Source organism: Apodemus sylvaticus, chromosome 5 (assembly GCF_947179515.1).
Source record: "Apodemus sylvaticus chromosome 5, mApoSyl1.1, whole genome shotgun sequence".
NCBI classification, from domain to species: domain Eukaryota; kingdom Metazoa; phylum Chordata; class Mammalia; order Rodentia; family Muridae; genus Apodemus; species Apodemus sylvaticus.
Window position 1 is genome coordinate 14,370,862 of NC_067476.1, and position 24,956 is coordinate 14,395,817.

At 42.8% G+C, this 24,956-nt stretch overlaps 1 protein-coding gene across 1 annotated transcript; it reads right to left on the reverse strand.

Annotated features, from left to right (window-relative positions):
- Positions 1–1,716: 1,716 nt before the first annotated feature.
- Glt6d1 (glycosyltransferase 6 domain containing 1) lies at positions 1,717–17,426 on the reverse strand. Its single transcript, XM_052181091.1, has 5 exons — positions 17,353–17,426; positions 16,157–16,192; positions 9,417–9,464; positions 2,805–2,942; positions 1,717–2,374 (listed from the first exon to the last, which is right to left on the reverse strand). The coding sequence occupies exons 1-5, from the start codon at positions 17,424–17,426 to the stop codon at positions 1,717–1,719; spliced, it is 954 nt and encodes a 317-aa protein (XP_052037051.1).
- Between the last annotated feature and the right edge of the window lie 7,530 nt (positions 17,427–24,956).

Below are 24,956 nucleotides of genomic sequence, written 5' to 3' on the forward strand. Positions count from 1 at the left end.
CATAGGCATACTTCCGCTTTAGAATGGGTTAGGTTCTTGAGTATATATAAATGCACAGAGTCAGACAATAAATATTAAGCATCGATCAAAAGCAAAATGTCTTCAAATTGGGGTCTCCAGACACCCGGTGGAAATCCACCAGAAAACCCTGGAAAAGGCACCAGGTGGCATTCCCAATAAAGTCGTTGGCAGAGTCAAAGGTAGCCTCGGGTGAGATTTCCAAGTGAAACAACAAATAGCAACCTATAGAGAGAGCATCATCAAAGTCGGGGGTTTACAGATACACAGCAGAAATGGACTGGGGAAGTTGAAGCAAGGATTGTTCTTTTTCTGCATGGATGAGCCAACCACGGCTGAACTTCAGGGCGCTCGTTCCCTCTGCAGACATTTTCCTATCAGAGGATAAATACTAGTGACCTCTGGGAAAGAGCTCGCCTTCCAGCTGTTCTCAATCCCATGCTTTACTTCTGGTTGTTTTGCTAGACTTTTCCTCACTGTCACAGGGCAACGGGACCATCTCCTGGAGAAGTGGGTTCAGAAGACACAATGGAGACAGTCCTGGAGAGGAGGGACCAACTCCACTTCCAAAGCCGGCTTCTTAGGGAGCTCGGATGGCACGTGAGACTTTACCAGCACAATGAACATTACCAGCATCTACTTCTTGGCACATTTGGGAGAGGGGAGTGAGGCTTTTTTTTTTTAACTTTTAAATTTGTGAAATAAACACTTAAGGGTAGTTTTATCTCCTGTGTTAGACTATTAGGTGCCTCAAGGACAAGATACATTTTTTTTTTTTTTTGGATTTGATTTTTTTGAGACAGGGTTTCTCTGTATAGCCCTGGCTGTCCTGGAACTCACTCTGTAGACCAGGCTGGCCTTGATCTCAGAAATCTGCCTGCCTCTGCCTCCCAGAGTGCTGGGATTACAGGCCTGTGCCACCACTGCCCGGCGACAAGATACATTTTATCGTATCACATTCTTACATCTTTCTTTAAAAACATGAACTCAAAGCTGGAGAGGTTGCTCAGCAGTTAAGAGCACTTACCACTCTTTCAAAGGACCCAGGTTCAGTTGCAAGCACCCACACAGTGACTCATACCTACCTGTTATTCTAGTTCCAGGCACTACAAATGCCTTTCCTGGCCTCGAAGGGCATTAGGCATGCACGTAGTGCACAGATACACATTCAGGCAAAACATCCACACACATAGATTAAAATAGAAACATTTTAAAAGATGAACTCAACATAATTAGCAATTAAAGCAAGATCTACATTTAGTGGGATGTCTTCAGTTCACCAGAGTTCAACCACATCCTAGGCATACTAAATACTGATTGAGGAGATTAATCTCTTAATCAGTAATCAAGGAGATTAAGTTCTGAGGAATATACCCCCAGGCCCCAAAATGGACAAAGTCATGAATATTAAGCTTCCCTGTGTATATCTACTTGACATGTGTATGACTTCTTCACAAAAAGTCATCTATACCTTCAAAATAATTTCCACAATATTAATAATGCATATATAAAACATCACACCATGTAAGTAATACTTATCTACTTACTTTTATTTAAACTAAGGAGAATTATAATTCCAAAGACAATTTATTCTGAAAGATTATACACTTTTGTAAGTTTTCCAAAGTTTTATTTTTGAGGAATTCCCTGGTATTTACTTGTGATTTCATAAAACTCAGGGCACAATCATCATGTGATTTATGGTCGCCATGCTATCTTAATGTGCTTGATTTCTGGAGGGGTTTTAAATCTTGGGTCCCAGTTGTACTCTGGTGATAACACCCGAGTGGGTTTATTGATAAAAAAGTATTTGTTTAGGTGGCTTTCAAATGTGCTATCAAGTTTATTTGTGTGGTCATGTGTAATTCCATTTATATATTGTTCAATAAGATCTAAGACTTCTAGGGGTGTGCCACCCACAATGGCACTGTGGTAATAGAAATCCCCCTCTTCAAAGGGGATGAAAGCTGCAGATTGAGTTCTTCTCTCATAAGGGAAATTGCTGGGCTTTTTAAAATACCACCATGCATGGAGCTGAGCGACAGATCTGCCCAAGGTTTCTACTCCAAAGTTGTCCTTGAAGATCTGTTTCATAGTCATCATGAAGAGAAAGTTGACTTCATATCGTATATGTTCTATGATTTTGCTTCGCATGTTATACATGTTTCTGAGATTACAGTCTTGATACATCTCATTCTCAAATAGCTTCCACGTTTTAAGTGTCCGACGAGGACCCAACTCACAGTATGGCAGATTGTACACACTTTCAGTCAAGATGTAGAAAATAACATTGTAGCCAACCATGAAGTACTTGTCGGCAGACTTTATGAAGTGTCTCAGGGACCGTCTTGTAGAGCTATAAAAACGGAAGATAAACACTTCACTAATTCCCAGGAGATGTGTGCCACTTAGCATGCCAACTAACACACAAGACATTGGTGTTTAAGACGATAACGATAGAGTGGCTGTGTCTGTATCCTCAGCTGTATTGGTTAGTGAAAGACAATTGGGAGCCTGAGAAAAGACAGAAAGTTTGTTATGAAGAAAAGGAAAAGAGAGTTAAATGAACAGTAATGAAAATGTTTGCACAAATTCTAATCTTCAGCTATTGCTGGGTAAAAACAAAACAGAACAAAAACCAAATGAGCAACCACTATCCATAGCTACCCAGGGCAGAAAGAAGTAATGGCAGGCTCATTAGTAAGTAGCAGTTTGGCTAGAGACATCTCATGGCTGCTCATTCTTATTTCTCCAAAATATAAAGGAAAACTACCAGCAGTGCATACTTCCCAGTAGCAAAGACAGCCAAGCCTATGGTAATGTTCAGCCTCTTATAATATTGTTCTAGAACTTCTCTGTTATACGTTCCTTCCCATAAGACTGGAGCGAGCCAAGCAGTTGTTGCTATAACATCAGGACGTTCTCTGTTGAGCAAAAAAGAACAAAAACCCAGCAGATTATCTTACTGTGACAGTACAGTCTATGCAAGTGATAACAGCTAACGGCTGTAGAGTGCTTACTAGGGTTTGAACTTCTACTTTTCCTTTCTTTTCCCCTGCTGGAAGATCTAGAGTATTCCCTTTGTGGAGGTGTGGATATGGCTCACCTAGTAAAGGTGCTTGCCACAAAAGCTGAGGACCCAAGTCTGGTTCCCTAGAACTCATGTCAAACATTCTAGGCACGGTGCACACCTGGAGGTAGAAATAGGAGGATCCCTAGGACCCACAGAGTACCCAGCCTAGCCCCCAGTGACCTTCACATTCAGTGAGAATCTGTCTCATAAAATAGAGTAAAAACAGACTGAAGGAGACAATTGATATCATGCTCACACATGCACACACACATGCACACACATGTACACATATGCACACATGCATACATGCATGCATGTACATGTACATGCATACATGTGCACACATGCACACACATGCACACTCTGTGCTAGTCCTTTTTTAACTTTTCCTTTATGCTTTAAGCACATAGATGCAATGCAGGAGAAAATGAGACCACTAAGACAAATAGAAAGTATTAGACTTGTTTCTGATGAATAGCCTGATGGTAGTTTTAGTAGCAATAAATAATCTGACTGAAGTCAAGTTATTAAATCAAGCACATTAAAATACACATCTTAGAAGAAGCTGAATATAAAATGAGGTTGTAGATTTATATATATATATATATATATATATATATACAAAAAGATACAATTTGGCAGTGTATTAATAATTGTGATAAAAATCACATAGTAACAAATTTTTTTAAAAGTGTACCATTACTATTTTAAGGATTCTTTAATTATTTATAGTTATTTTAAGCCTCCCTGTACTGAAAATATATAGGCATACACTTATATTTAAACCACAAATTTTAAAGTACACTTTTAAGACGGGACTTACTGGGGTAGTGGATGTGACTCAGTTGGTAGAGTACTTGCCTAGAATGGTCTTATGTTAGATCTCCACTTGGGAGATGGAGGCAAAGAATTCAGGAGTTCAGAGTTATCCTTAGCTACAGAGTGAGCTCAAGGCCAGTGCGGACTACACGAGAGCCTGTCAAAAACCAAAGCACAACAAACCAAAACCCTGATGGATTACATTATTCTGTCACAATGATGAGACATAAGTTAAGTTTGCTATAAATTCAAATAAAATCTTTATTGAACATGAATTACACAATGCCCATTGTGGTTTTGTTTGTTTATATTTTGTTTTGTGTTCTGGTAGTGTTTGTATTTAAACCCAGGTCTTCGTATATCCTAGCTAAGTGCTCTACCATTGAGCTACTCTGCCTGAAATCTAAAGGAGACAGTGAAACAATTTCAGGATTACTAGTTTTTCTCAATAAATCAGGCTAATTTTTTTCCAGAATGAAAGAAAAAGATTCTTTTAAAGATCTATGTCAAGAAATTGGTGGACTTGTGTTGCATGTAGCTTTTGCTACCCCACCTAAGCTCCAGGAACAGACATTGTTACCAGCCCCTCACCCAGAGAATATTGGGTCCAAGGATGAAAACACAGACACACACAGTTGTTCAAATGCTAGTGTGGTCCATTCCCAGAGCTTAAGTGGGCTAGCAAAGCTACATCCAACAACAGATGACGATGGCGCCCAACGTGGGGCAAGAATCCACTATTAATTTAGGAATTCTCAGATGGATCACACACACACACGCACACACACACACAAGTCTAGGAAGAGGGGAGTATTGGTTTCTCAGCGAGCTTAACAGAGTGAGTCACATGGTAGCTACAGCACAAAGGAAACTTGAACAAAGGAACCCAGAGAGATCCTCAGCTCTTAGGTGCTGGTAACCTCTGCCATGAAGAGACAGACACAAGAAGAGGAGAGGGGAGGAGAGGAGAGAGAGAGAGAGAGAATGAGAGAGAGAGTTTTCCATGTCTCTGAGGGAGTGACTACACCTCGCTCCTACATACAGGTGGGTGGTCAGGATGTTTAGCTGGGACTAGATGTAACTGAGCATCTAAAGTTGAGGGCAGATTTAAGATGCTGACAAGGATGTTTCTCCATGTGGGAGATAAGTAATGTCCAGCAATTGTGCCAAAGGCAAGTTAAATTTGAGTAACTGTGTGTGTCAGTGTTTTCATCCAAGGATCCAATATTCTCTGGGCAGGGGCTGGCAGCATGGTCCTTTCTGGGAACTTTGGCAGAGTAGCAAAGCTATCCCCAAGAGGTATGGGAGACAGCTCAGTGAGAATGTTTTTTCCTATTGCTTCTTGGCCTTTTGGTTAAGATCAAGTGTGAGAAAGTTCTTCCTATACAAGCATAAGGAATTCAACCCCCAACACTCAAATGATTGCTTCATGGTGATGCTATTGCAGAGGACCCTGGGTAAGTTCTCAGCACTCATATATAATGGCTCACAACCATTTGTAGCTCCAGTTCCAGGACATCACCATCTACTGGCTTTCATGGGGTTTCTCTACACACAAACTCATGCATACAAGCTCATGCAGTGTGTGTGTGTGTGTGTGTGTGTGTGTGTGTGTGTGTGTGTGTGTAGTTTAAGTGGGGCATTGTAGCGCATGCCTGTAATTCCAGCAGTGGAGAGAGAGAGACAGGAGCACTCTAGGGGTGTAGAGGCCAACCAGCCTAGACAAGTATTGAACATGACTTAAAATATAAGGTGGAAAGTGATAAAGGAAGATATCCTGTGTCATGGCCCACACAGACATGTATACCTATGAACACACATACACACTCATAAAAATAAATTTAGGGGCTGAAGAGATAGATCTGTGGTTAAGAGCGTGTACTGCTCTTGCAAAAGATTCAAATTTGATTACCAGAACCCATGTGGACTTGCTAAGAGCAGCCTGCAACTCCAGCTGCAGAGGTCCCTACAGCCCTTCTACTCTTCTGCAGCCATGTACACACATGTGCGCATGCTCACACACATAAATGCACATGATTAAAACTAAAGTGTTGGGGCTGGAGAGATGGCTTAGTAAGAACACTGACTGCTCTTCCGAAGGTCATGAGTTCAAATCCCAGCAGCCACAAGGTGGCTCACAGCCATTCGTAATGAGATCTGATGCCTTCTTCTGGAGTGTCTGAAGACAGCTACAGTGTACTTACATATAATAAATAAATAAACCTTTAAAAAGAACCTAAAGTTTTAACATTTAAAAATAATATTTAAAATAATATTGTTTAACAGAAGATAAAGCAGAAGATGAAGAAGTAAACCTTAAGAGTCCTTAAATATGAAATCCTTCCTGAGAGGGAAATGCTGGTTCAGAGGATGCACTGTACAAAGGAGCCTCAGTAAGCTAGTGAACGGTCACAAGCAGTCCTCCGGATGTCGTCATCATGACAGCTTTGCCTCTCAACCCTGGTTTTGCATTAGCGAATCTGTGCAGCATGGCCCCCAGCACAGGAATGGAATTTATGTGTGGCTAAACAATGTGTCCATCCCTTAGATGGAGCTAGACAGACACTGAGTGTCCAGCGTCACACACACTGCCCAGCTGAGAAGTCAAGAGAATTTTATCAAGTGTGTCACAGTTGGCTTATTTTTGTCATAGCCTCTGTCCTTACTATGTCTGTCCAGAAGCAGCTAGCCTACCAGAAAATTGTAGAGTCAACAGAAGTCTTCATTTCAGTACAAGTTGAGAGCTGATTCTCTGCAAGGTTGAGGTCCTGTCCCTAGGATGCTTTGAATCAATGTTTTTTTTTTTTTTTCTGGTGACATGTTTCCCAAAGTTGAAATACATAGTCCATAAGGGTAGGTGGATGTGGGAAAGTGTCTTGATTACATTAGATAATTCATTTATAGAGTGTTTGATTAGCATGTTTATGACCACAGATTCCATGGTTTGGGAGATACTAGTTCACAGGGGAGGAAACCCTTCCTCAGAGAAGAGAGTCATGGTCCAACAAGCCACTTGCAGGTCATTGGAATTTTCTTAAATGTTGAATTAAAAGGTAAAAATGTCATTAACATACTGGCTGGACAAATGATTCTTATTACCAAGGAGACACAATTTGTTAGTGCAAAAATGACAGCAAGGAGAACTACCTTCCAAAGAACTCTCTGGGATACTCTCCACTATCTCATGTCCAGGAATAAGGGTCCTTGAGAAATTATGGGGCCTCAATAGGGCTGCACCACTGAGGGGCTTGGGGTCATCAGGAACAGAGGCCAACAGTGTATCAGCAGTGGATAAGGGAGCCATGGATCTGATTATTTTCTATTTCCACTTACAATTAATCTCCCCAGCAGCTGTTGCTCTAGGACTGTAACAATGATTTATTGCTACTTTTGTTTTCTTTCTCTGCTACTTTGTAGGGTGAGTGTTGGGGATGGCTAATGTCTTTGTGTGAGGTACTGTTATCCTAGTATGATGATACAGTTGGTGGAACTTTATGCTTAGCCTGTCTTGGGACATGAGCTTTTTTATATAATTGAAGGTCATAGGAAACAATACTGGTCTGTAGAAGGACTGAGTTGTGCTATTTTCCATGTGACTTTTTGTCCATCCTCATTCGTTCTCTGCTTTTGGAGTAGATTGGCCACCCAAAGTCCTTTGATCTGTGGCTTCTAGGAGGTCCTAAATATGAGAAGTGCCATAGAAAACTCAAAGGGTGCACAAGGAGAAAGATCAGCCTACCTGTTTTCTTCATCTCTTGCAGTTTTGTTGAGTAGCAATGCCCCTCTGTGATTACAACATCAATGGATAGCTTGTCTTTCACAGTCCTGACAATCCCTGATCTCTTATAAACCATGCCTCTGCTTGTTCCCCTAGGCCTAGGCATGGTCACAGCCAAGAATGAGAGATTTGATATTACAAAACTAACACCAAGTATGTAAAATAAGTAAAACATTACTAATATTTACCCACTATGGATTGGAAAATAAATAGTATAATAATCAAATGTAATCAAGCTGAGTAGCCTAAATCAAAGATTAAATTTTGTGTCATTTACTTATTTATAAAGATTTTATTTATTTTATGTGAATACACTGTCACTGTCTTCAGACACACCAGAAGAAGGCATCAGATCCCATTACAGATGGTTGTGAGCCACAATATGGTTGCTGGGAATTGAACTCAGGACCTCTGGAAAAGCAGTCCATGCTCTTAACCACTGAGCCATCTGTCCAGTCCCTAGTTATTTATTTTTAAAGACATTTATTTTCATTTTCTAAGTGTGTTTTGTGTGCATGTGTGCATGTTTACCTCCTGTGTGCCTGGTACCCAGTGAGGCCAAAAGACAGCATTGGATCACCTAGGACTAGAGTTATATATGACTGTGTGCTGCTACATAGGCGCTGGGAATCAATCCTGGGTCCTCTGCCAGAGCAACATGCGCTACAAACTGCTAAATCATCTCTCCAATTTGTGTTTACTTATACTTCTGTATGTGTGTGTTGTATATGTGTATGTGCATGTTTACATATATGTAGATGCATGTCTGTACATGTGCACATAGAGGCCAGAGATTGGTATGGCGTGTCTTCTGCAGTTGCACTCCAAGCTTATGTATCGAGGCTGTCTCTCGCTTGAATCCGGAGCCTACCAATTAGGCTAGCTAGCCAGTTTGCTCCAGGGTTCCTCTGTCTCTACCTCTTGAGCACAGGGAGAACAGGCTGGCTACCATGTACACCCAGCATTTACATGAATGATGGAGATCCAAACTCTGCTCTTCATGCCTATTAAGCATTCATTTTACCACACACAGCCAACTTCCCAGGCCTGAAGTCTTTAAACCAAAGACTCCATGTTAGAAATCCATACCTCTCTCTCTCTCTCTCTCTCTCTCTCTCTCTCTCTCTCTCTCTCTCACACACACACACACACACACACTTATATTTGTTGGAATATAATAGACCCCAAACTGCAAATATCACACAATTTCAAGGACATGCATTAATGCATTGTAAACATTTTATAAACATGTTTATGCTATATAAACATAAAGTCAAATATTACACCACCATTACAGGAGAATAGTGATGTCCCTTGAGCGTCATGACAAGTGAACATAGTAAGAAGAACTGACAGCAGCAAAACGTAATATATACACATGCAGAAATGTCAGTGACACATTCGTTTGTATAATTAGTATGCAAATTATAGTGATCATAAATTAACATTTAGAGGGGTCAATATTGGCATTTTTAGATTATCCTTAAGGATATTTTCTCCCTAATAATACCAGGAATGTTAAATCAAATTGAGTATGACAGCTTTCTTACACCCCTTAGCTGCATGATTCTTGAAAAATAGTCCATAGACATATGAAAGAAAAAACCCTTAAAAGTAAAAAATAAAAAGTCTTAGAAACAAGCTGGTTCTAGGTGTCTCAAGTACCTACACTTTGATAACAGAATAACATTCTCTTTAAATTGAATTATATTGCTATTTTGTTCTTACTTTGGATTAAACCAGGCTGAGAGCTGAGGTTCTTCCAAATGATCTTTCCTAGGTACAAAGAGAAGACTCACCTCAGGGTCATCCACTCAATGAGTATTTGCTGAATCTATGATATCTTGTGCATACTTTGGTGAGAACAAACAGAAATAGGAAATCTTATCAATAATATCAAATGGAGATAGAAATAACTCAGCAGGTAGGCTCAACAGTAGGGGGAGGGGGAGGATGAAGAAAGGACCCTGCAAAGTAGAACATAGGGTAACAGAAACCACTCAATTTGGACAACTGAGAAAAAAGCTAAAAACAACAAAAGAGAAGTTTGAAGGGATGGGGGGGCAACTGGCATACATAACAACTGGCAATGTTCTTATGATAAGTCTCAGAGGAGAGGAGAGCAGAGGAAAGGGGAGGGGAGGGGAGGAGAGGGGAGGGGAGGGGAGGTGAGGGAAGGGGAGGGGAGAGAAGGGGAGGGGAAGGGAGGAGAGGAGAGGGGAGGGGAGGGGAGGAGAGGGGAGGGGAGGGGAGGGGAGGAGAGGGGAGGGGAGGAGAAGGGAGGGGAGGGGAGGGGAGGAGAGGGGAGGGGAGGAGAAGGGAGGGGAGGGGAGGGGAGGAGAGGGGAGGGGAGGGAAGGGGAGGAGAGGGGAGGGGAGGGGAGGAGAGGGGAGGGGAGGGGAGGAGAGGCGAGGGGAGGAAAGGGGAGAGAAGGCGAGGGGAGGAGAGGCGAGGGGAGGAAAGGGGAGAGAAGGCGAGGGGAGGAGAGGCGAGGGGAGGAAAGGGGAGAGAAGGCGAGGGGAGGGGAGGGGAGGCGAGGGGAGGGAAGGAGAGGGGAGGGGAGGGGAGGGAAGGCAAGGGGAGGAAAGGGGAGGGGAGGCGAGGGGAGGGGAGGGGAGGGGAGGGGAGGGGAGGGAAGGCAAGGGGAGGAAAGGGGAGGGGAGGAGATGGGAGGGGAGGGGAGGGAAGGGGAAGAGAGGGAAGGGGAGGAGAGGGGAGGGGAAGGGAGGGAAGGGGAGGGGAGAGGAGAGGGGAGGGGAGGGGAGGAGAGGGGAAGGAGGGGGAGGGAAGGGGAGGGGAGAGAAGGGGAGGGGAGGAGAGGAGAGGGGAGAGGAGGGGAGGGAAGGCGAGGGGAGGAAAGGGGAGGGGAGGAGAGGGGAGTGGAGGAGAGGGGAGGGGAGTGGAGGAGAGGGGAGGGGAGGGGAGGAGAGAGGAGGGAAGGGGAGGGGAGGAGAGAGGAGGGGAGGGGAGAAGAGGAGGGGAGGGGAGGAGAGGGGAGGGAAGGAGAGGGGAGGGAAGGGGAGGGGAGAGGAGGAGAGAGGAGGGGAGGGGAGAAGAGGAGAGAAGAGGAGGGAAGAGGAGAGGAGGGAAGGAAAGGGGAGGGGAAGGGAGGGGAGGGAGGGGGAGGGAGGGGAGCATCCCTAAAACAGTATGTGCTAGAAATTTGATTGTTGTTACCATGATTATCATCATCATCATCTTGGGCATTATGCCTTTTTGAAAATTAATTGATTAGTTTATTTACTTTGGATCTCCACTGACGTTTCCCCTCTCTCCTCTCCTCCCAGTCCTCCGCACCACCTGCCTCCCCTCCTCCACACCCACTCCTCCTCTCTTTTCTTCAGAAAAGGGGAGGCCTCCCATGCAATCAAGTGGCCTTGCATAAGCTGAAGTAAGACTAGGCGCATCCTTTCCTACTGAGGCTACAAGAGGCAGCCCAGTAGGGGGAAAGGGTCCCGAAGGCATCAGAGACAGACGCAGTCCCCCCCTTTGTTTGTTTGTTTGTTTGTTTGTTTTTCGAGACAGGGTTTCTCTGTGTGGCCCTGGCTGTCCTGGAACTCACTCTGTAGACCAGGCTGGCCTCGAACTCAGAAATCCACCTGCCTCTGCCTCCCAAGTGCTGGGATTAAAGACGTGCACTACCACTGCCTGGCCCTTGCTCCCATCCTTAGGAGTCCCACATGAAGACCAAGCTGCACAACTGTTACGTCTGTCCAGGGGCCCAGGTCAGTCCCATGCAGGCTCCCTAAGTGGAAGTCAGTCTCTGTGAGCACCTATGGGTCCAGGTTAGTCCTGTAGGTTCTTGTGATGCCCTTGCCCTCTCTGGCTCCTATAATCCTTCCTTATTTCCTTCCACAGCATTCCCCAATTGCTTGGCTGTGAGTCTCTGTATCTGTTTCCATCAGCTCCTGGGTGAAGCCTCTTTGCTGACAGCTATGCTAGGCTCCTGTCTGCAAGTATAGCAGAGCGTCATTAACGGGGTTAGGGGTGGGCTTCCTCTCATGGCATGGGCCTCAAGCAGGATCAACCATTGGCTGTCTATTCCCTCAGTTTCTGCTCCGTCTTTACTCTTGTAGGCAGGACAAATTGTAGGTCGAAGGCTTTGTGACTGGGTTAGTGTCTCAATCCCTCCACTGGAAATCTTGCCTGGTTACAGGAGAAGGCCAGTTCAGGCTCCATATCACCCATTGCCAGGAGTGTTTGCTCTGATAGATTCCAGGGAGCTTCCGTTGCCCTAGGTTTCTAGTTCATCCCAGAGATGCCCTCCCCCATTCCAGTTGCCTTTCCCGGTACTCTCTCCCTCTGTCCTCCCCCCACATGATCCTTCCCTGTTCCCATCCCCATCCCACCCCATCCAGTACCCCCCCCCAACCTCCCCATCCACCCACGATGTCTATTCTATTTCCCTTTCTCAGTGAGATTCACATCTTCCCTTGAGCCCTCCTTGTTATTTAGCATCTTCAGGTCTGTGGATTGTAACATGGTTATCCCTTACTTACAGCTAATACCCACTTATAAGTGAGTACATACCGTGTTTGTCTTTCTGGGTCTGGGTTACCTCACTCGGGATGATCTTTTCTAGTTCCATCCATTTGCCTGCAGATTTCATGATGTCATTGTTTTTAACAGCAGAGTAAGACTTTATTGTGTAAATGTACCTCATTTTCTTTATCCATTCTGTGGTTGAGGGGCATCTACATTGTTTCTAGTTTCTGGCTATTATGAATAATGCTGCTGTGAGTATAGTTAAGCAAGTGTCCATGACGGATGGTGGAGCATCCTTTAGGTATATACCCAGGAGTAGTATAGCTGGGCATTAAGGTAGATAATTCCCAAATTTCTGAGAAACCACCATATTGATTTCCAAAGTGACTGTACAAATTTGCACTCCCACCAGCATTGGAGGCGTGTTCCCCTTGTTCCACATCCTTGCCATCTTGAGTTGTCTGTGGCTTGAGGTTTTTTTTGTTTGTTTTTGTTTTTATCTTAGCCAGACGTGAGATGAAATCTCAGAGTTCAGTTTTGTGTTTCCCTGATGACTAAGGATGTTGAATATTTCTTTAAGTGCTTCTCAGCCGTTAGAGATTCCTCTGTTGAGAATTCTCTTTTTAGATCTGTAGCCCGTTTTAAAATGGATTGTTTGTTGATGTCTGGTTTCTTGAGTTCTTTATATGTTTTGAATATTAGCCCTCTGTCAGGTATAGGGTTGGTGAAGATCTTTTCCTATACTATAGGCTGCTGTTTTGGTCTTTTGATGGTGTTTTTCAGTTTCATAAGGTCCCATTCATTAATTGTTGATCTTAGAGCCTGAGCTATTGGTGTTCTGTTCAGGAAGTTGTCTCCTGTGCTAGTACACTCAAGGTTATTCCCCACTTTCTCTTCTATCATATTTATAGTATCTGGTTTTATGTTGAGGGCTTTGATCCACTTGAAGTTGAGTTTTATGCAGGGCGATAGATATAGATCTATTTGCATTCTTCTACATCATACAATTTAAAGTCATCTGAGTGGAGGGACCCTAAATTTCAAAAATGTGTCCAAAAGATTGGGCTGCCAGCAAGACTGTAGGGCATTTTCTTAGTGACTGCCATGGGAAGGCTCAGTCCATTGTGGGTGGGGCCATGCCTGGGCTGGTGGTCCTGAGTTTTATAAAAGCTGTCTGAGCAAGCACAGTAAGCAAGCCAGTGATCAACACTCTTCCATGGCCTCTTCATCAGCTCCTACTTCCCGTTTGTCCCCGTGTAAGTTCCTATCACGTCTTCCTTCAGTGTTGAACAATGCTGTGGAAGTGTAAGCCAAATAAACCCTTTCCAAGTTGCTTTTGGTCATGGTGTTTCATCACAGAAATAGTAACCATAAAACACAGTACTTAGGGGCTGGAGAGATGACTTAGCCTCTTCCAGAGGCCCTGAGTTCAATTCCCAGCAGCCACATGGTGGCTCACAACCATCTGTAACAGGATCTGACGCCCTCTTTTGGCATACAGGTGTACATGCAAGTAGAGCACATATAAAATAAATCTTAAAAACAAAAACAATAACCAAAAAAACTTCCCAAATATGCCAAAAGAGAAAGAGATTTGAGAATATAACTGAGCTATAAACAGGATCAATTTATGAAAGCTAAAGGAAAACATCTCTAAAGAAGCCAGAGAGATGATTCTTTACCTGTTGAAGACAAAAGTTCAACAAGTGAGTTTCTCATTAGGAACCATGGAGGTCAAAAGGAAGTGGCACAACATTTTCCAGATCAGTTAAGGAATTAAACAAAAAAAAAAAGCCTGTTAACTAAAATGAAGTGGAAATTTCTGGTTTCTTTGGGAACTCAGTTGTATCATGTCATGTTTTTATGGAAACTGTCTTATAAGAGGATGTTTTTGCTGAGGCAGACATGTGGGAGGATATTTTGCTGAGAACAGACACAGACGTGGTGTTTCTCTGGAAGCTGCCTGGGCAAAGGGCATGTGATGTTTTGCGAGAGTGGACTCTTGAGGGAGCACATGGTGCCTGGAAAGGGTGTGGATATAACCCAGCATGCAGTGGGCAATGCGGTGTGGTATTGGTTCATCTTACCACTATTTTCTGATCAACATTTGTCCTGACTTCGTAGTGAGAAAAGCACCAAAGAACTTCTGGTGGTGTTCTGGCGGCTTCTTGACGCTTCCAAGGATTCAAGCTGATTGACAGAGCCTCGATGTCTCTTCTGGATAGAACTGCCATTGCTGACTCACGAATGGTGTTTGCCAGTGGACCAAGCTGTGTGTGTGAACTGAACTGCTGATATCCTGACTACGAAGATTGGAGTCACCCCAACAAACTATTTCTAAATAGGTCCACGTCCTTCTTTGCCCTATAAACCTTTCCTTTCCATTACCTCTGGTGGGTAGTGGCTAGAAGGGAGGTGAAAGCATTTGAGTTCCCTTCTTAAGCTAGGTTTTGAAAAAAAATATAAGTCTACACTAAAATAAGTCTGACCAATTTTGACGTGTTGATGTATGAAGTATTACATATTGGTAAAATGGTCTGGAATATTAGTAGACACAACGTACTTGGCTGTCAAGGGCATCCTGCTGAGTGATAGCACCTCTTATCAGTAGATTATGCATTTTATGATCCTGTTTATAAAAGTCTCAAGACAACAAGATGATGGAGATGGAAAACCAACTAGAAATGATGCCTGGGATGAAGTAGGGTTAGAACAGGGAGCGCCACATGGCGCCAAACAGCATAGTCTGGGCTGTAATGGAAAAGCAGTGCTCCTTGATCGGTGAATATTGACATGTGATTAAAAAGGCAAAATTACATAGGCACCTTGTCTTGGTGTTAGGTTCCCGACTTTGAGTACAGCCATGTGAGCTGTAACAGTGGAGAGCATCGGTAAGCATCGGGTGAAAGGCAAACGTGGTTCCCGTGCAGCTTCCTGGGAGTGATAATTATTTTGAAATAAAGTGGGAGGTAATAAAGAGTGCATCTCTTCATTTTCAGAAGTATCTTTAGCCAAAGATATTTCACTGTATGATTCTGCCGGTTCTCTTTCTACCTCCACATTATCTGTGCCTAAACTCATCAAACTGTGTAGTGACAGACAGAGAAGTTTGCTTTTGGTTTAAGGGGGTTTTGTTTTGTTTTTACATCAAGTTGACTGTCAGTATTTTTGAGCAATACTGTCTTGAGATGTTTTTCTTTTATTGAAAATAAAGATTTTTTTTAGGTTGTTGTTAGGGTGCATGCCTTTAATCCTAGCACTTAGGAAGCACAAACAGATGATCCTCTGAGTTCAAAGCCATCCTGTTCTACAGCGTGACTTGTTCCAGGACAGCCAAGGCAACACAGAAAAAACCTGTCTAGAAAAACCAAACCAAACAAACACACACCCTGTCCCCCAAGACAGATTTTTTCCAACAATATATTCTGACTACAGTTTCCTGTCTATAACCACTCTGAGTTCCTCCCACCTCCCCCTCCACTAGGATCCACACCCTTTCTGTCTCTGGTTAGAAAACAGATAGGCATCTAAGGAGTAATAGTAAGATAAAACAAACAAACAAACAAAACAAAATCAAAATAGGACAAAACAAGCAAACAAGAAAAAGAGCCAAAGAAAAGTCACAGGAAACACATATAAACACAGAGACATGTTTGCACACACACAAATCTCATGAAAACACAAAGCTGCAAGCCACGACACAGATGCAAAGAATCTGTAAAGTGAAAATGAGTTCATTTTTCACTTCTGGGTAGAAACCAGGCTGTTCACAGAGTGCTATCACAGTCTAAAGGAACCAGGCTGCTCACAGTGAGCTATCACAGTCTAAAGGAACCCAAGCAATCCCTGTCCGGAACAGGGATGCTTGCACTGACATCAGTGGCCAGAGCACACTTCTCTGTTCAGCATCTCCATAGAAACCCGTTTTGCTGCGAGCACTTTTCCCTCCACCGGTCTTAGAACAGTCACCGGACGGACCTTACCAGCAGGCGTACATCTTCTGCAGGTCATCCTTTGTTCTTTAAGGGAAAAAAAAGTCAATTTAGTTTTAAATTTCAAAAAAAAAAAAGCCCATTATCAATAAAAAATAGCTAACCAAACAACCAAAACTCTACAGTTGAAGTTCCTCTTCCATATATTTGTGTAAACTGCACCTGGCTTAAGATTGCAGCAATCCTTAAGGGACAAATCAGGCCAGCTAGTAGCTTGTGGGACATGTGTTAAGACTATAATACCAGGCTGTGAATCTCCTTCATTAAAATACAATAACTCTGGAGGGCAAACAAATGTAGCCTAGGACACCAAAGAGATACGGTTAATGTCCCTGAACTCAGCTGCCTTTCAACCCATGGTCGTATACTGGTGTGAGGAAGAACTTGGTGAGTAGGGCACAGAGGAACTGAGAACTTACATTTTTCTGTATGGGACATTAGCATGTTAATGTTTATTGGTTTTGTTTTGGTATTTTAGCCTCATTAACAATGATCAGAACTTTGATGTTTAAAAGTTTTTTTCTTAAAACAAAACAGAAAACCCCCAAACATACACACACACACACACACACACACACACACACAAAACCAAAACCAAAACACTAAACTAGCAGCCCATTGTCTTGAAGGTGTTTTTGTTTAATACACTGAAGGAAGACTTAGCAGAGATGTGCAGAGATTGAATTTAATTTCAACTTAATGTAAATGCTAGCTTTGCCTTTTTGAGACAGTGTTTTTCTATGTAGCCTGTCTTGGAATTCACTCTGTAGACCAGGCTGGCCTTGAACTCAGAGGTCTGCCTGCCTCTGCTCCTAAGTGCTGGCTGGGATTAAAGGCGGGCTCAGAAAACATTGTTATAAATGAGTGTCTTAAGAGTACAATAGGAAGTTGGAGACCTGGCTCAGCACTTAAGACACCCGATGCTCTTGGAGAGGACCACCCAGCATCCACATAGTGGCTCACAACCCTCTGTAAGAGGATCCGGCTCCCTGTTCTAGCCTCTCCTGTCATTGCATACATATGGCATATAAACATATATGCAGGCACTTATATAAACATACACATGAAACAGAATACAAAATTAAGAATAAGATTAGAGAGTGCTTTGATGCCTATATGTAAAAGCCCAGTATTTTAGGTCAGCTGTGTCCATCAGCAATTGTGATACATCAGGGTTACATATTTACCTGGAGTACCGCTGAGTTAGTGCCAGCAATACAGCAAGCAGAATTAGCAACAGTGTTTCCTTTTTACACTGCATTCCTTCCTAGAGAGGGGGTGGAGGGAGGGAGAGAGGAAAATATTTTGGTTAAAGGTTAAAAATCTTTCTTCAGTGTCTTCAATGAATTTGTAGAAATTGGGCAACCAACTTCAGTGTCTGATCCCAGGTCGCTCTATAGTCAAAGTGTATCACAAAGATAGTAAAGCCAGTAATTGACTTAAAGACCTCAGAACTGATAGCCTCAAAATATATACAATGTCTCGTGGGTACAGAGAGACATAAAGCCCCCACTAATGCATTGAGGTACAGGGGTAGTAGTAAATATCAACACACAAACTAGGTTTTGGCATCAGTCAAAAGCAGGTCTTGTCTTGCCTTTGGGTACAGGCCTGTACAGAGGTTTACATTTTCTTGAACATTATTTAATGAAGAAGCTTTAGGTGTGTACCTATTAATGCAGTGGCCACCAGCCACATGAATCGTGAGCATATGAACCACCCTTGCTCCAATGGAACCGAATTTGAAAACAGAATTTGACAAAGAAGAATATTCAGGGTATGGAGGAGGAGGGGGAGGAGGAAGAGGAGGAGGTTCTCTGTAAGTTCAAAGTCATCTGGTGTATATGAGCTCCAGGACAGCCAGGACTATATAGAGAGGAGACAGAGAGACAGAGAATTTTAAAATATTTGATTTTTTTTTAAAGTATTAATCAATTGAGACTTTGGAAATGAGTTAAAGAAAATATTTGAGTCAAGTTTCATCCGTTTCCTTTTGTCTCTTTCTAATGCAACCCCTTCAATATTTAAGATGACAAATGCATTTCTATTGGAAAATTCTGCAAATAATACCATACTGGGAGGTAGTTGGACACAACCTCTATGTCCAAGAACAATGTGAAATGTTCACTATTTTTAAATTCAAGATCCTTTGGAACAAAGTTTGAATGAGTAAGACTATGGCTTATTTAGCCAGGTCATTTCCTGTCCGTGTGACCTTAATGGCATTATTCTCAAAAGTCAAGAACATCCTGATACCCATTGTTTTGAATAAAATAGTTTTTAGGTCAAAGTTTGGGACTGATAGTCAACTATGATTTTTATCATAATAAACCAAAATTTTATCCATTTGTTGTTGGGGTTTTTTGTTTGTTTGTTTGTTTTTGTGAGCCACTTTACCTTTAGTTTTGATAAAGAGGAATGGTAGGAAAAGAAAATGCCAGGTCAGATATTGTGTGGTATCCTGTTGCCAGGCGGTTTCTCTCCTGGTGACGTCACCAAATTCTTTTGCGAATGGAAACCTTAGAAGCTGCTGCCACGGTAACAAGGTAACACCTTGTTCTATGGCTGCCAAAAATAGAACTTTGTCTAATCTGAAAACCTTTACAAAGTTTTATAAAATCCGATTTGAGTTTCCTTTGTTTTTCTTATCCTTTTTCCACAATGTTTTCAATGACTATGTGGGAATTTTACATCATGAATCCCAGCACACTTATTTCCCAGTGCTCCCAGGTCTACCCTCTACTCTTTTGACCTCCCGACCAAAGAGGAGGAAGAGCAAGAAGAGGAGGAGGGGGAGGGGAAAGGGGAAGAGGAGGAGGAGGAGGAGGAGGAGGAGGAGGAGGAGGAGGAGGAGGAGGAGGAGGAGGAGGAGGAGGAGGAGGAGGAGGCCAAAGTCCAATCTGAATGGCCTATACCTCACCAGAGTGTGGCTAAACTCCCTGTAGCCAGCCTCTTAAAAAAGACTTAATCCTCCCCCAACCCCCACCAGAAGCCCTTAGTTGTGGAGATCTACACTTCAACATCCTTATCACAATTTGTAATAGTTCCTTTATGGTTTCTTATCTAGGCTGTTGGGTTTTCCCCGGGGTGGGCGGGGTGGGAGTAAGTGCTGTCACCCAAGCCGTCTATGCTCCTCTTGGTCAACTGTGAGTCTGAAGTCATTGAAGCCACTGCAAAAGTATCTTCCTTGTCCTTTACAGTCTTGGGGAGATCAGACAATGACATCCACGTGGCGTCAGCACAGGCCAGGGACCTCAGCATGGCCTCCAGTGGCAGTTCCGTGGACATCAACACAGCCCTCTGCTGCAGCACAGGCCACAGATGCCTTCGTAGCCTTTGGGGCAGCACAGACCAAGGACATCAACATGACCGGGAGTAGCAACTTCTGCCAAGGACACCAATAAGGTTCCGGGCAACGGCCCGGCCCCCAGACATCAACATACCCCGCCCCTACCCACACCCAGGTTGCAGCACAAACCACAGACCTCTGCCTTTGGTAGTGGCACGAGCCACAGATATCAACATAGTCCCTGGCTGCAGAAGGACCACAGACCCAGACATGGCCCTTGGCAGCAGCATGAACCACGGACCACGGACATCAACAGGGCCTCGGGTGGCTGCTCGGACCACTCTCATCAACAGGCCCTCATGGAAAGGAAACACGACTCAAGACCACAGCGTAGACATCCGCGTGTCTCTCGGTGGTGACAACCTTCTTTCATACTTGTCATTGCCAGTGCCTAGTTCTGTCTCTCCCGTTGATCTGGTTCAAGGGTTCTGGCTTCCGGACGATTGCCCAGACTCTTTTGGATATCTTCCTGTTGCCCAGAGTCAGGGAGCTCTTTTAGGTAGGCAGAGCGAGTTCCACCGAGGCTGCTGCCTACCTTCCCGCCCTTGATGTTGGCTCCCCCTTAGGCTCACCGAGCTCTTCCTTTGTGCTTGTAGGCAGCCTGCCCTCACCTACCCCATGCCCATCTTTCAGCAGGGCAAGCCAAGAAGCCTGCAGCCACAGAAGCTCCAGCCAGCAGACCTAGGAACTGCCCTCTTCAGTGACATCTGGTTCCCTAGCTCATAGGTGGCAGAGATATGGGGCAGGGACAACTCAAAGCGCTGCATCTGGACCTGAAGGGCAGCAGGGACGGTCAGCCTGGACGGGGCTTCCCCCGGCTTTGTTATCTTTCTTTATAAATGGTTTTTATTTATGGAAATGCATCTTGGATGATGTATGTGTATGGATAACAGAAAAATTACAACCCCTTCCCCATGCTTTTTAGACACTGTTATCCCAGGCAGAGCTGGCCCCATGTTATTCCTTTCTAGGTTGTTTTCATGCTGCTTCTTTTTTCTTTTTCCTTATTTTTCATTATTATATTCAACACAATATATATTTTTCTACCAATTATAAAATCATGGACATGTTGTTAAATGAACATAAAAAGATACAATCTTTTTGTTTTTAGTAAAGATAAAAATCTTGGCTCTTATGTGGTACAAACCCAAAATAATTTTTCAACATTGGAGTTCACTGTAATAAGGCTCTACTTCAATGTCCCTCACATCACCAAAGGATTTTACCTCCATAGCATCTAAGCTGAGAGTTGACAGTTCTGCTGCGCCAAGGAATGAATTGTAGGCACAATTATTTGGATACAGATTTCCTGCTATGGTCAAAGCTATTTGACTTGAGTGATTGTCATCATTCTCAGCCCACAGGGAACAGGCTGCATTCATTTAAGAAATGATGTGTATTAAGATAGTCTGACCATGAAGTCATTCATCAACTGTTTCAACAAACAATGGTTCTGCTTGGAGGGTGGCCCAGACAATAAGTGAGGGTAAGATCCTGGTTCATTGGCTGTGATGATTTTGAAAAGCATTTATCTCAGAAAAAGAGTAACTTATAAGGTCATCTTCAAAGTTGATACAATAATTATAAATATCAAGCAAAGCATTCCGTCTCACTCTTTGTTGTTCTCTTACAAGCCACCTCTCAAATTGTCTACATTTCTTTAGGATGTATAAATAATTTTGAAATGTGTAAGTTGTTCTGAAAACCATGGTATAGTGTAAAAACATCAAATAAAAAAACCTACTAATAGGCTGAGATAGGAGCATGATTTCAAGACCATTGTGTGATACACAGCAAGACACTGTCACGTACAAACAAGCAGAAAGTGTATATGGATTGTATAGTATTGGACCTATTTCTCCAATTACCAAATTAGAGAGACCACTGGGTGATTGCCAATGAATTTCTAATTCCTCACATTTTTGAATTTTGATAGATTATGATATGTTGGTAATATTGGTTTTCATATTGAGATATTAAGAAAAAGTGATTGTTACTTCCTGTTATTTTTGTTAGATGTGGAATTATATTTGTGTGGCTATCTTCTTTTGTTTGTTGAAAGATTACTTTCTTGATTTTTCTAGGGTGTACTGGTGTTTTCTATCTATTATCCTTTGTCAGGCTGGATTTGTAGAAAGATATTGTATACATTTAGTGTTGTCATGGAATATTTTGTTTTCTCTGTCTTTGGTAATTGAGAGTTTTGCTGGGTACAGTAGTCTGGGCTGGCATTTGTATTCTCTTAGGGTCTGTATGACATCTGCCCAGGATCTTCTAGCTTTCATAGTCTCTGGTGAGAAGTCTGGTCTAATTCTGATAAGTCTGCCTTTATATGTTACTTGACTTTTTTCCCTTACTGCTTTTAATATTCTTTGTTTAGTGCCAGGAGGAATTTCTGTTCTGGTCTAGTCTATTTGGGGTTCTGTAGGCTTCTTGTATGTTCGTGGGCGTCTCTTTAGGTTAGGGAAGTTTTCTTCTATAATTTTGTTGAAATATTTACTGTCTCTTAAAGTTGGGAATCTTCATTCTCTTCTATACCTATTATCCTTAGGTTTGGTCTTCTCATTGTGTCCTGGATCTCCTGGGTGTTTTGGGTTAGGAGCATTTTGCATTTTCTTTGACTGTTGTGTCAATGTTTTCTATGGTATCTTCTGTACCTGAGATTCTTCTATGTCTTGTATTCTGTTGGTGATGCTTGCATCTATGACTCCTGATCTCTTTCCTAGGTTTTCTAACTCTAGGGTTGTCTCACTTTGTGATTTCTTTATTGTTTCTAGTTCTATTTTTAGATCCTGTATGGTTTTGTTTATTTTCTTCATGTTTGTGTTTTCATGTAATTCTTTAAGGGATTTTTGTGTTTCTTCTTTAAGGGCTTCTACCTGTTTACCTGTGTTCTCCTGTATTTCTTTAAGGGGGGTTACTCATGACCTTCTTAAGGTCCTCCATCATCATCATGAGAAGTGATTTTAGATCCGAATCTTGCTTTTCCAGTGTTATGGTGTATCTAGGATTTGCTATGGTGGGAGAATTGGGCTCTGGTGATGTTACATTGGTTTCTGTTGCTAATGTTCTTACACTTGCCTCCCGCCATCTGGTTATCTCTGGTGCTACCAGCCCTCGCTATATCTGACTGGACCCTGTCCTTCCTGTGATCCCGGTTGTGTCAGAACTTCTCAGAGTCAAGTTATCTCTGTGATTCCATGATTCTGGGATCCGGTCATCCTCAGATTCTGGCTGTGTCCAAGCTCCTGGGAGTCAAGCTGCCTCTGGGACCCTGAGATTCTGGTGTGACCAAGCTCCTGGGATCCTGGGATCCTATGATCCTGGCCATGTTAGAGCGCCCGGGAGTGGAGCTTCCTCTGGGTGTTGTGGGACTGGCTGTGGAGTTTGCACCAAAGTCTGCTCAGGATACAGGCCCAGACCGGAAGAAACCTGTGCCACTGGTCGTGGGCAGGGTTCCTGGGTCCCTGGATCCTGCTGGTCCCAGTTACTCCTGGTATTGGGACAGATGTGTTCTCCTTATTTTCATGATTATAGAAATAACACATTTTCGGATTATTGAAAGATGATTACTATAATAACACAATTACACTGAGATACACACCTAATTTGAGATTACAAGTACCTTTATTTCCCTCTCATCTCTAAAACTAATTTTGTTTTTGATATTGAAGGAGATGCAAATATATGTATGTGTATGGGCATATGATAAAATAATTCCAGTACCAAAAAGGAGATTCTTGTCATTATTCCCTATCCCCATGATCAGACACTGTTACGGGCTTCATGGATTTTATTCTATATTTTCTCTTTGTTCATACAGGCACATATATTTTAAACACATGGCTATTTTGGGGGGCCCACAAATGTCAGCATATTAAACATACTGTCGCCACTTCTCTTTCACTCAGCATAGTGTGAAAAGCATCCTATGGCACCTTGTACAGATGCATCTCATAACTTTTTATGAATGAGCTGTATTTCATTCACAAATATAATTATGCATCTTTTTTTTCTATTGCCAGGCATTCTGTCAGTGCCTCTGCTGGCTCTAAGAAACGCCATGCTGGAGTGAACGTTCTCTGGGCCCGTGTCACACAAATCTGCAGGACTCCTTCCTAGAGATTATTATTTTTATTTTTTTAAAGATCTATTTATGTTTGTGAGTGCACTGTAGCTGTCCTCAGACACACCAGAAGAGAGCATCAGATTCCATTACAGATGGTTGAAAGCTACCACATGGCTGCTAGGAATTGAACTCAGGGTCCATATTTCTAGAGTTTGCAAGATAAATCCCTAGAAATAGAATTTCTTAGTCAAAGATTAAAGTATTTAAGTATTTAAGTAAATACTATGGAATTGCTTTTATGTTAACCATATCAATCAACTCATTGTGAATGACTTGATTCTTACTTATTATCCTGGTGAGGAGCACCACTCCATCCGTGTTTTGGAGTTGTTAGATTCCATGTAAATGACTCCAGCCTTTGTTTCTTTTCTATTAGATTTTTGTAACTTTATACTTACAAGATTCAGCTGTCAAGACCTTATGGCTTTGAAGTTAGACAAATAGTTAAACAAAATAAAGTTTGAGTATGTATTCACACACCTATTAAAAACTCTGGTGAGAAAAGGCCAGTCACTGGAGAAAAAAGATATATATTTTTAAAACAATGTCTTGGGAATGATCATATAGCCATCTGCAAAAAGGGCTGGTCTATACTTCCCCAGACATGCCCCCAAATTAACTCAGAACTGTTTCATCTGCCTAAATGTCAAGTCTAAAACCATTGGGATACAGAAAAGACACAAGAAAGAAAGAAGCACCGTTACAGTGGTGAGGAGCAAACTTCAGATTTCAGTGAAAGGGAGAAATCAGTGAAAACCTGGGTAAGGGAAGCCGGCAGCCATCCCAGCAGAAGCAGTGCACAGCACATAAGGACAGTGAAAAGCAAACCAGCAAAGTCCCTGTGCCCAGGGGACCAGATGCCAGAGCACATCTGGGTATGCTCCACCATTTTCAAAATGGAGCTGTCTTTGCCTATAACTGAAGCATGGCATCTGTCTTAGCCATTGTTCTATTGCTGTGGAGAGAGACATCATGACCACAGCAGCACTTACAAAAGAGAGCATCTAGTTGGGGCTGGCTTACCATCCCAGAGGGTTAGTCCATTATCATCAAGGCAGGAAACAAGGCAGCACACAGGCAGGCACGATGCTGAAGAAGGAGCTGAGAGTCCTACATCTGGACCCACAGTCAGCAGGAACAGAGACTCCGGGCTTGGAATTGGCTTTTTTTGGAGCTGCAAAGTGCACCCTTAGTGACACACTTCCTTCAGCAAGGCTACACCTCTTAATCCTTCCAAATAGTGCCACTCCCTGGGGATTAAGCATTCAAATATAGGAGTCTGGGGGCCCATTCTTCTTCAGACCAGCACATTC

Excerpts from the sequence above, each read along its gene's own strand:
- Glt6d1 (XM_052181091.1), bottom strand. The coding sequence starts at position 17,426 with ATGCAGTGTAAAAAGGAAACACTGTTGCTAATTCTGCTTGCTGTATTG. Across the intron at positions 16,193-17,352 it reads CTAACTCAGCGGTACTCCAG|AACAAAGGATGACCTGCAGA; the intron begins GTAAATATGTAA and ends TTTCCCTTAAAG. Across the intron at positions 2,375-2,804 it reads GCTGTCTTTGCTACTGGGAA|CTCTACAAGACGGTCCCTGA; the intron begins GTATGCACTGCT and ends CCGTTTTTATAG.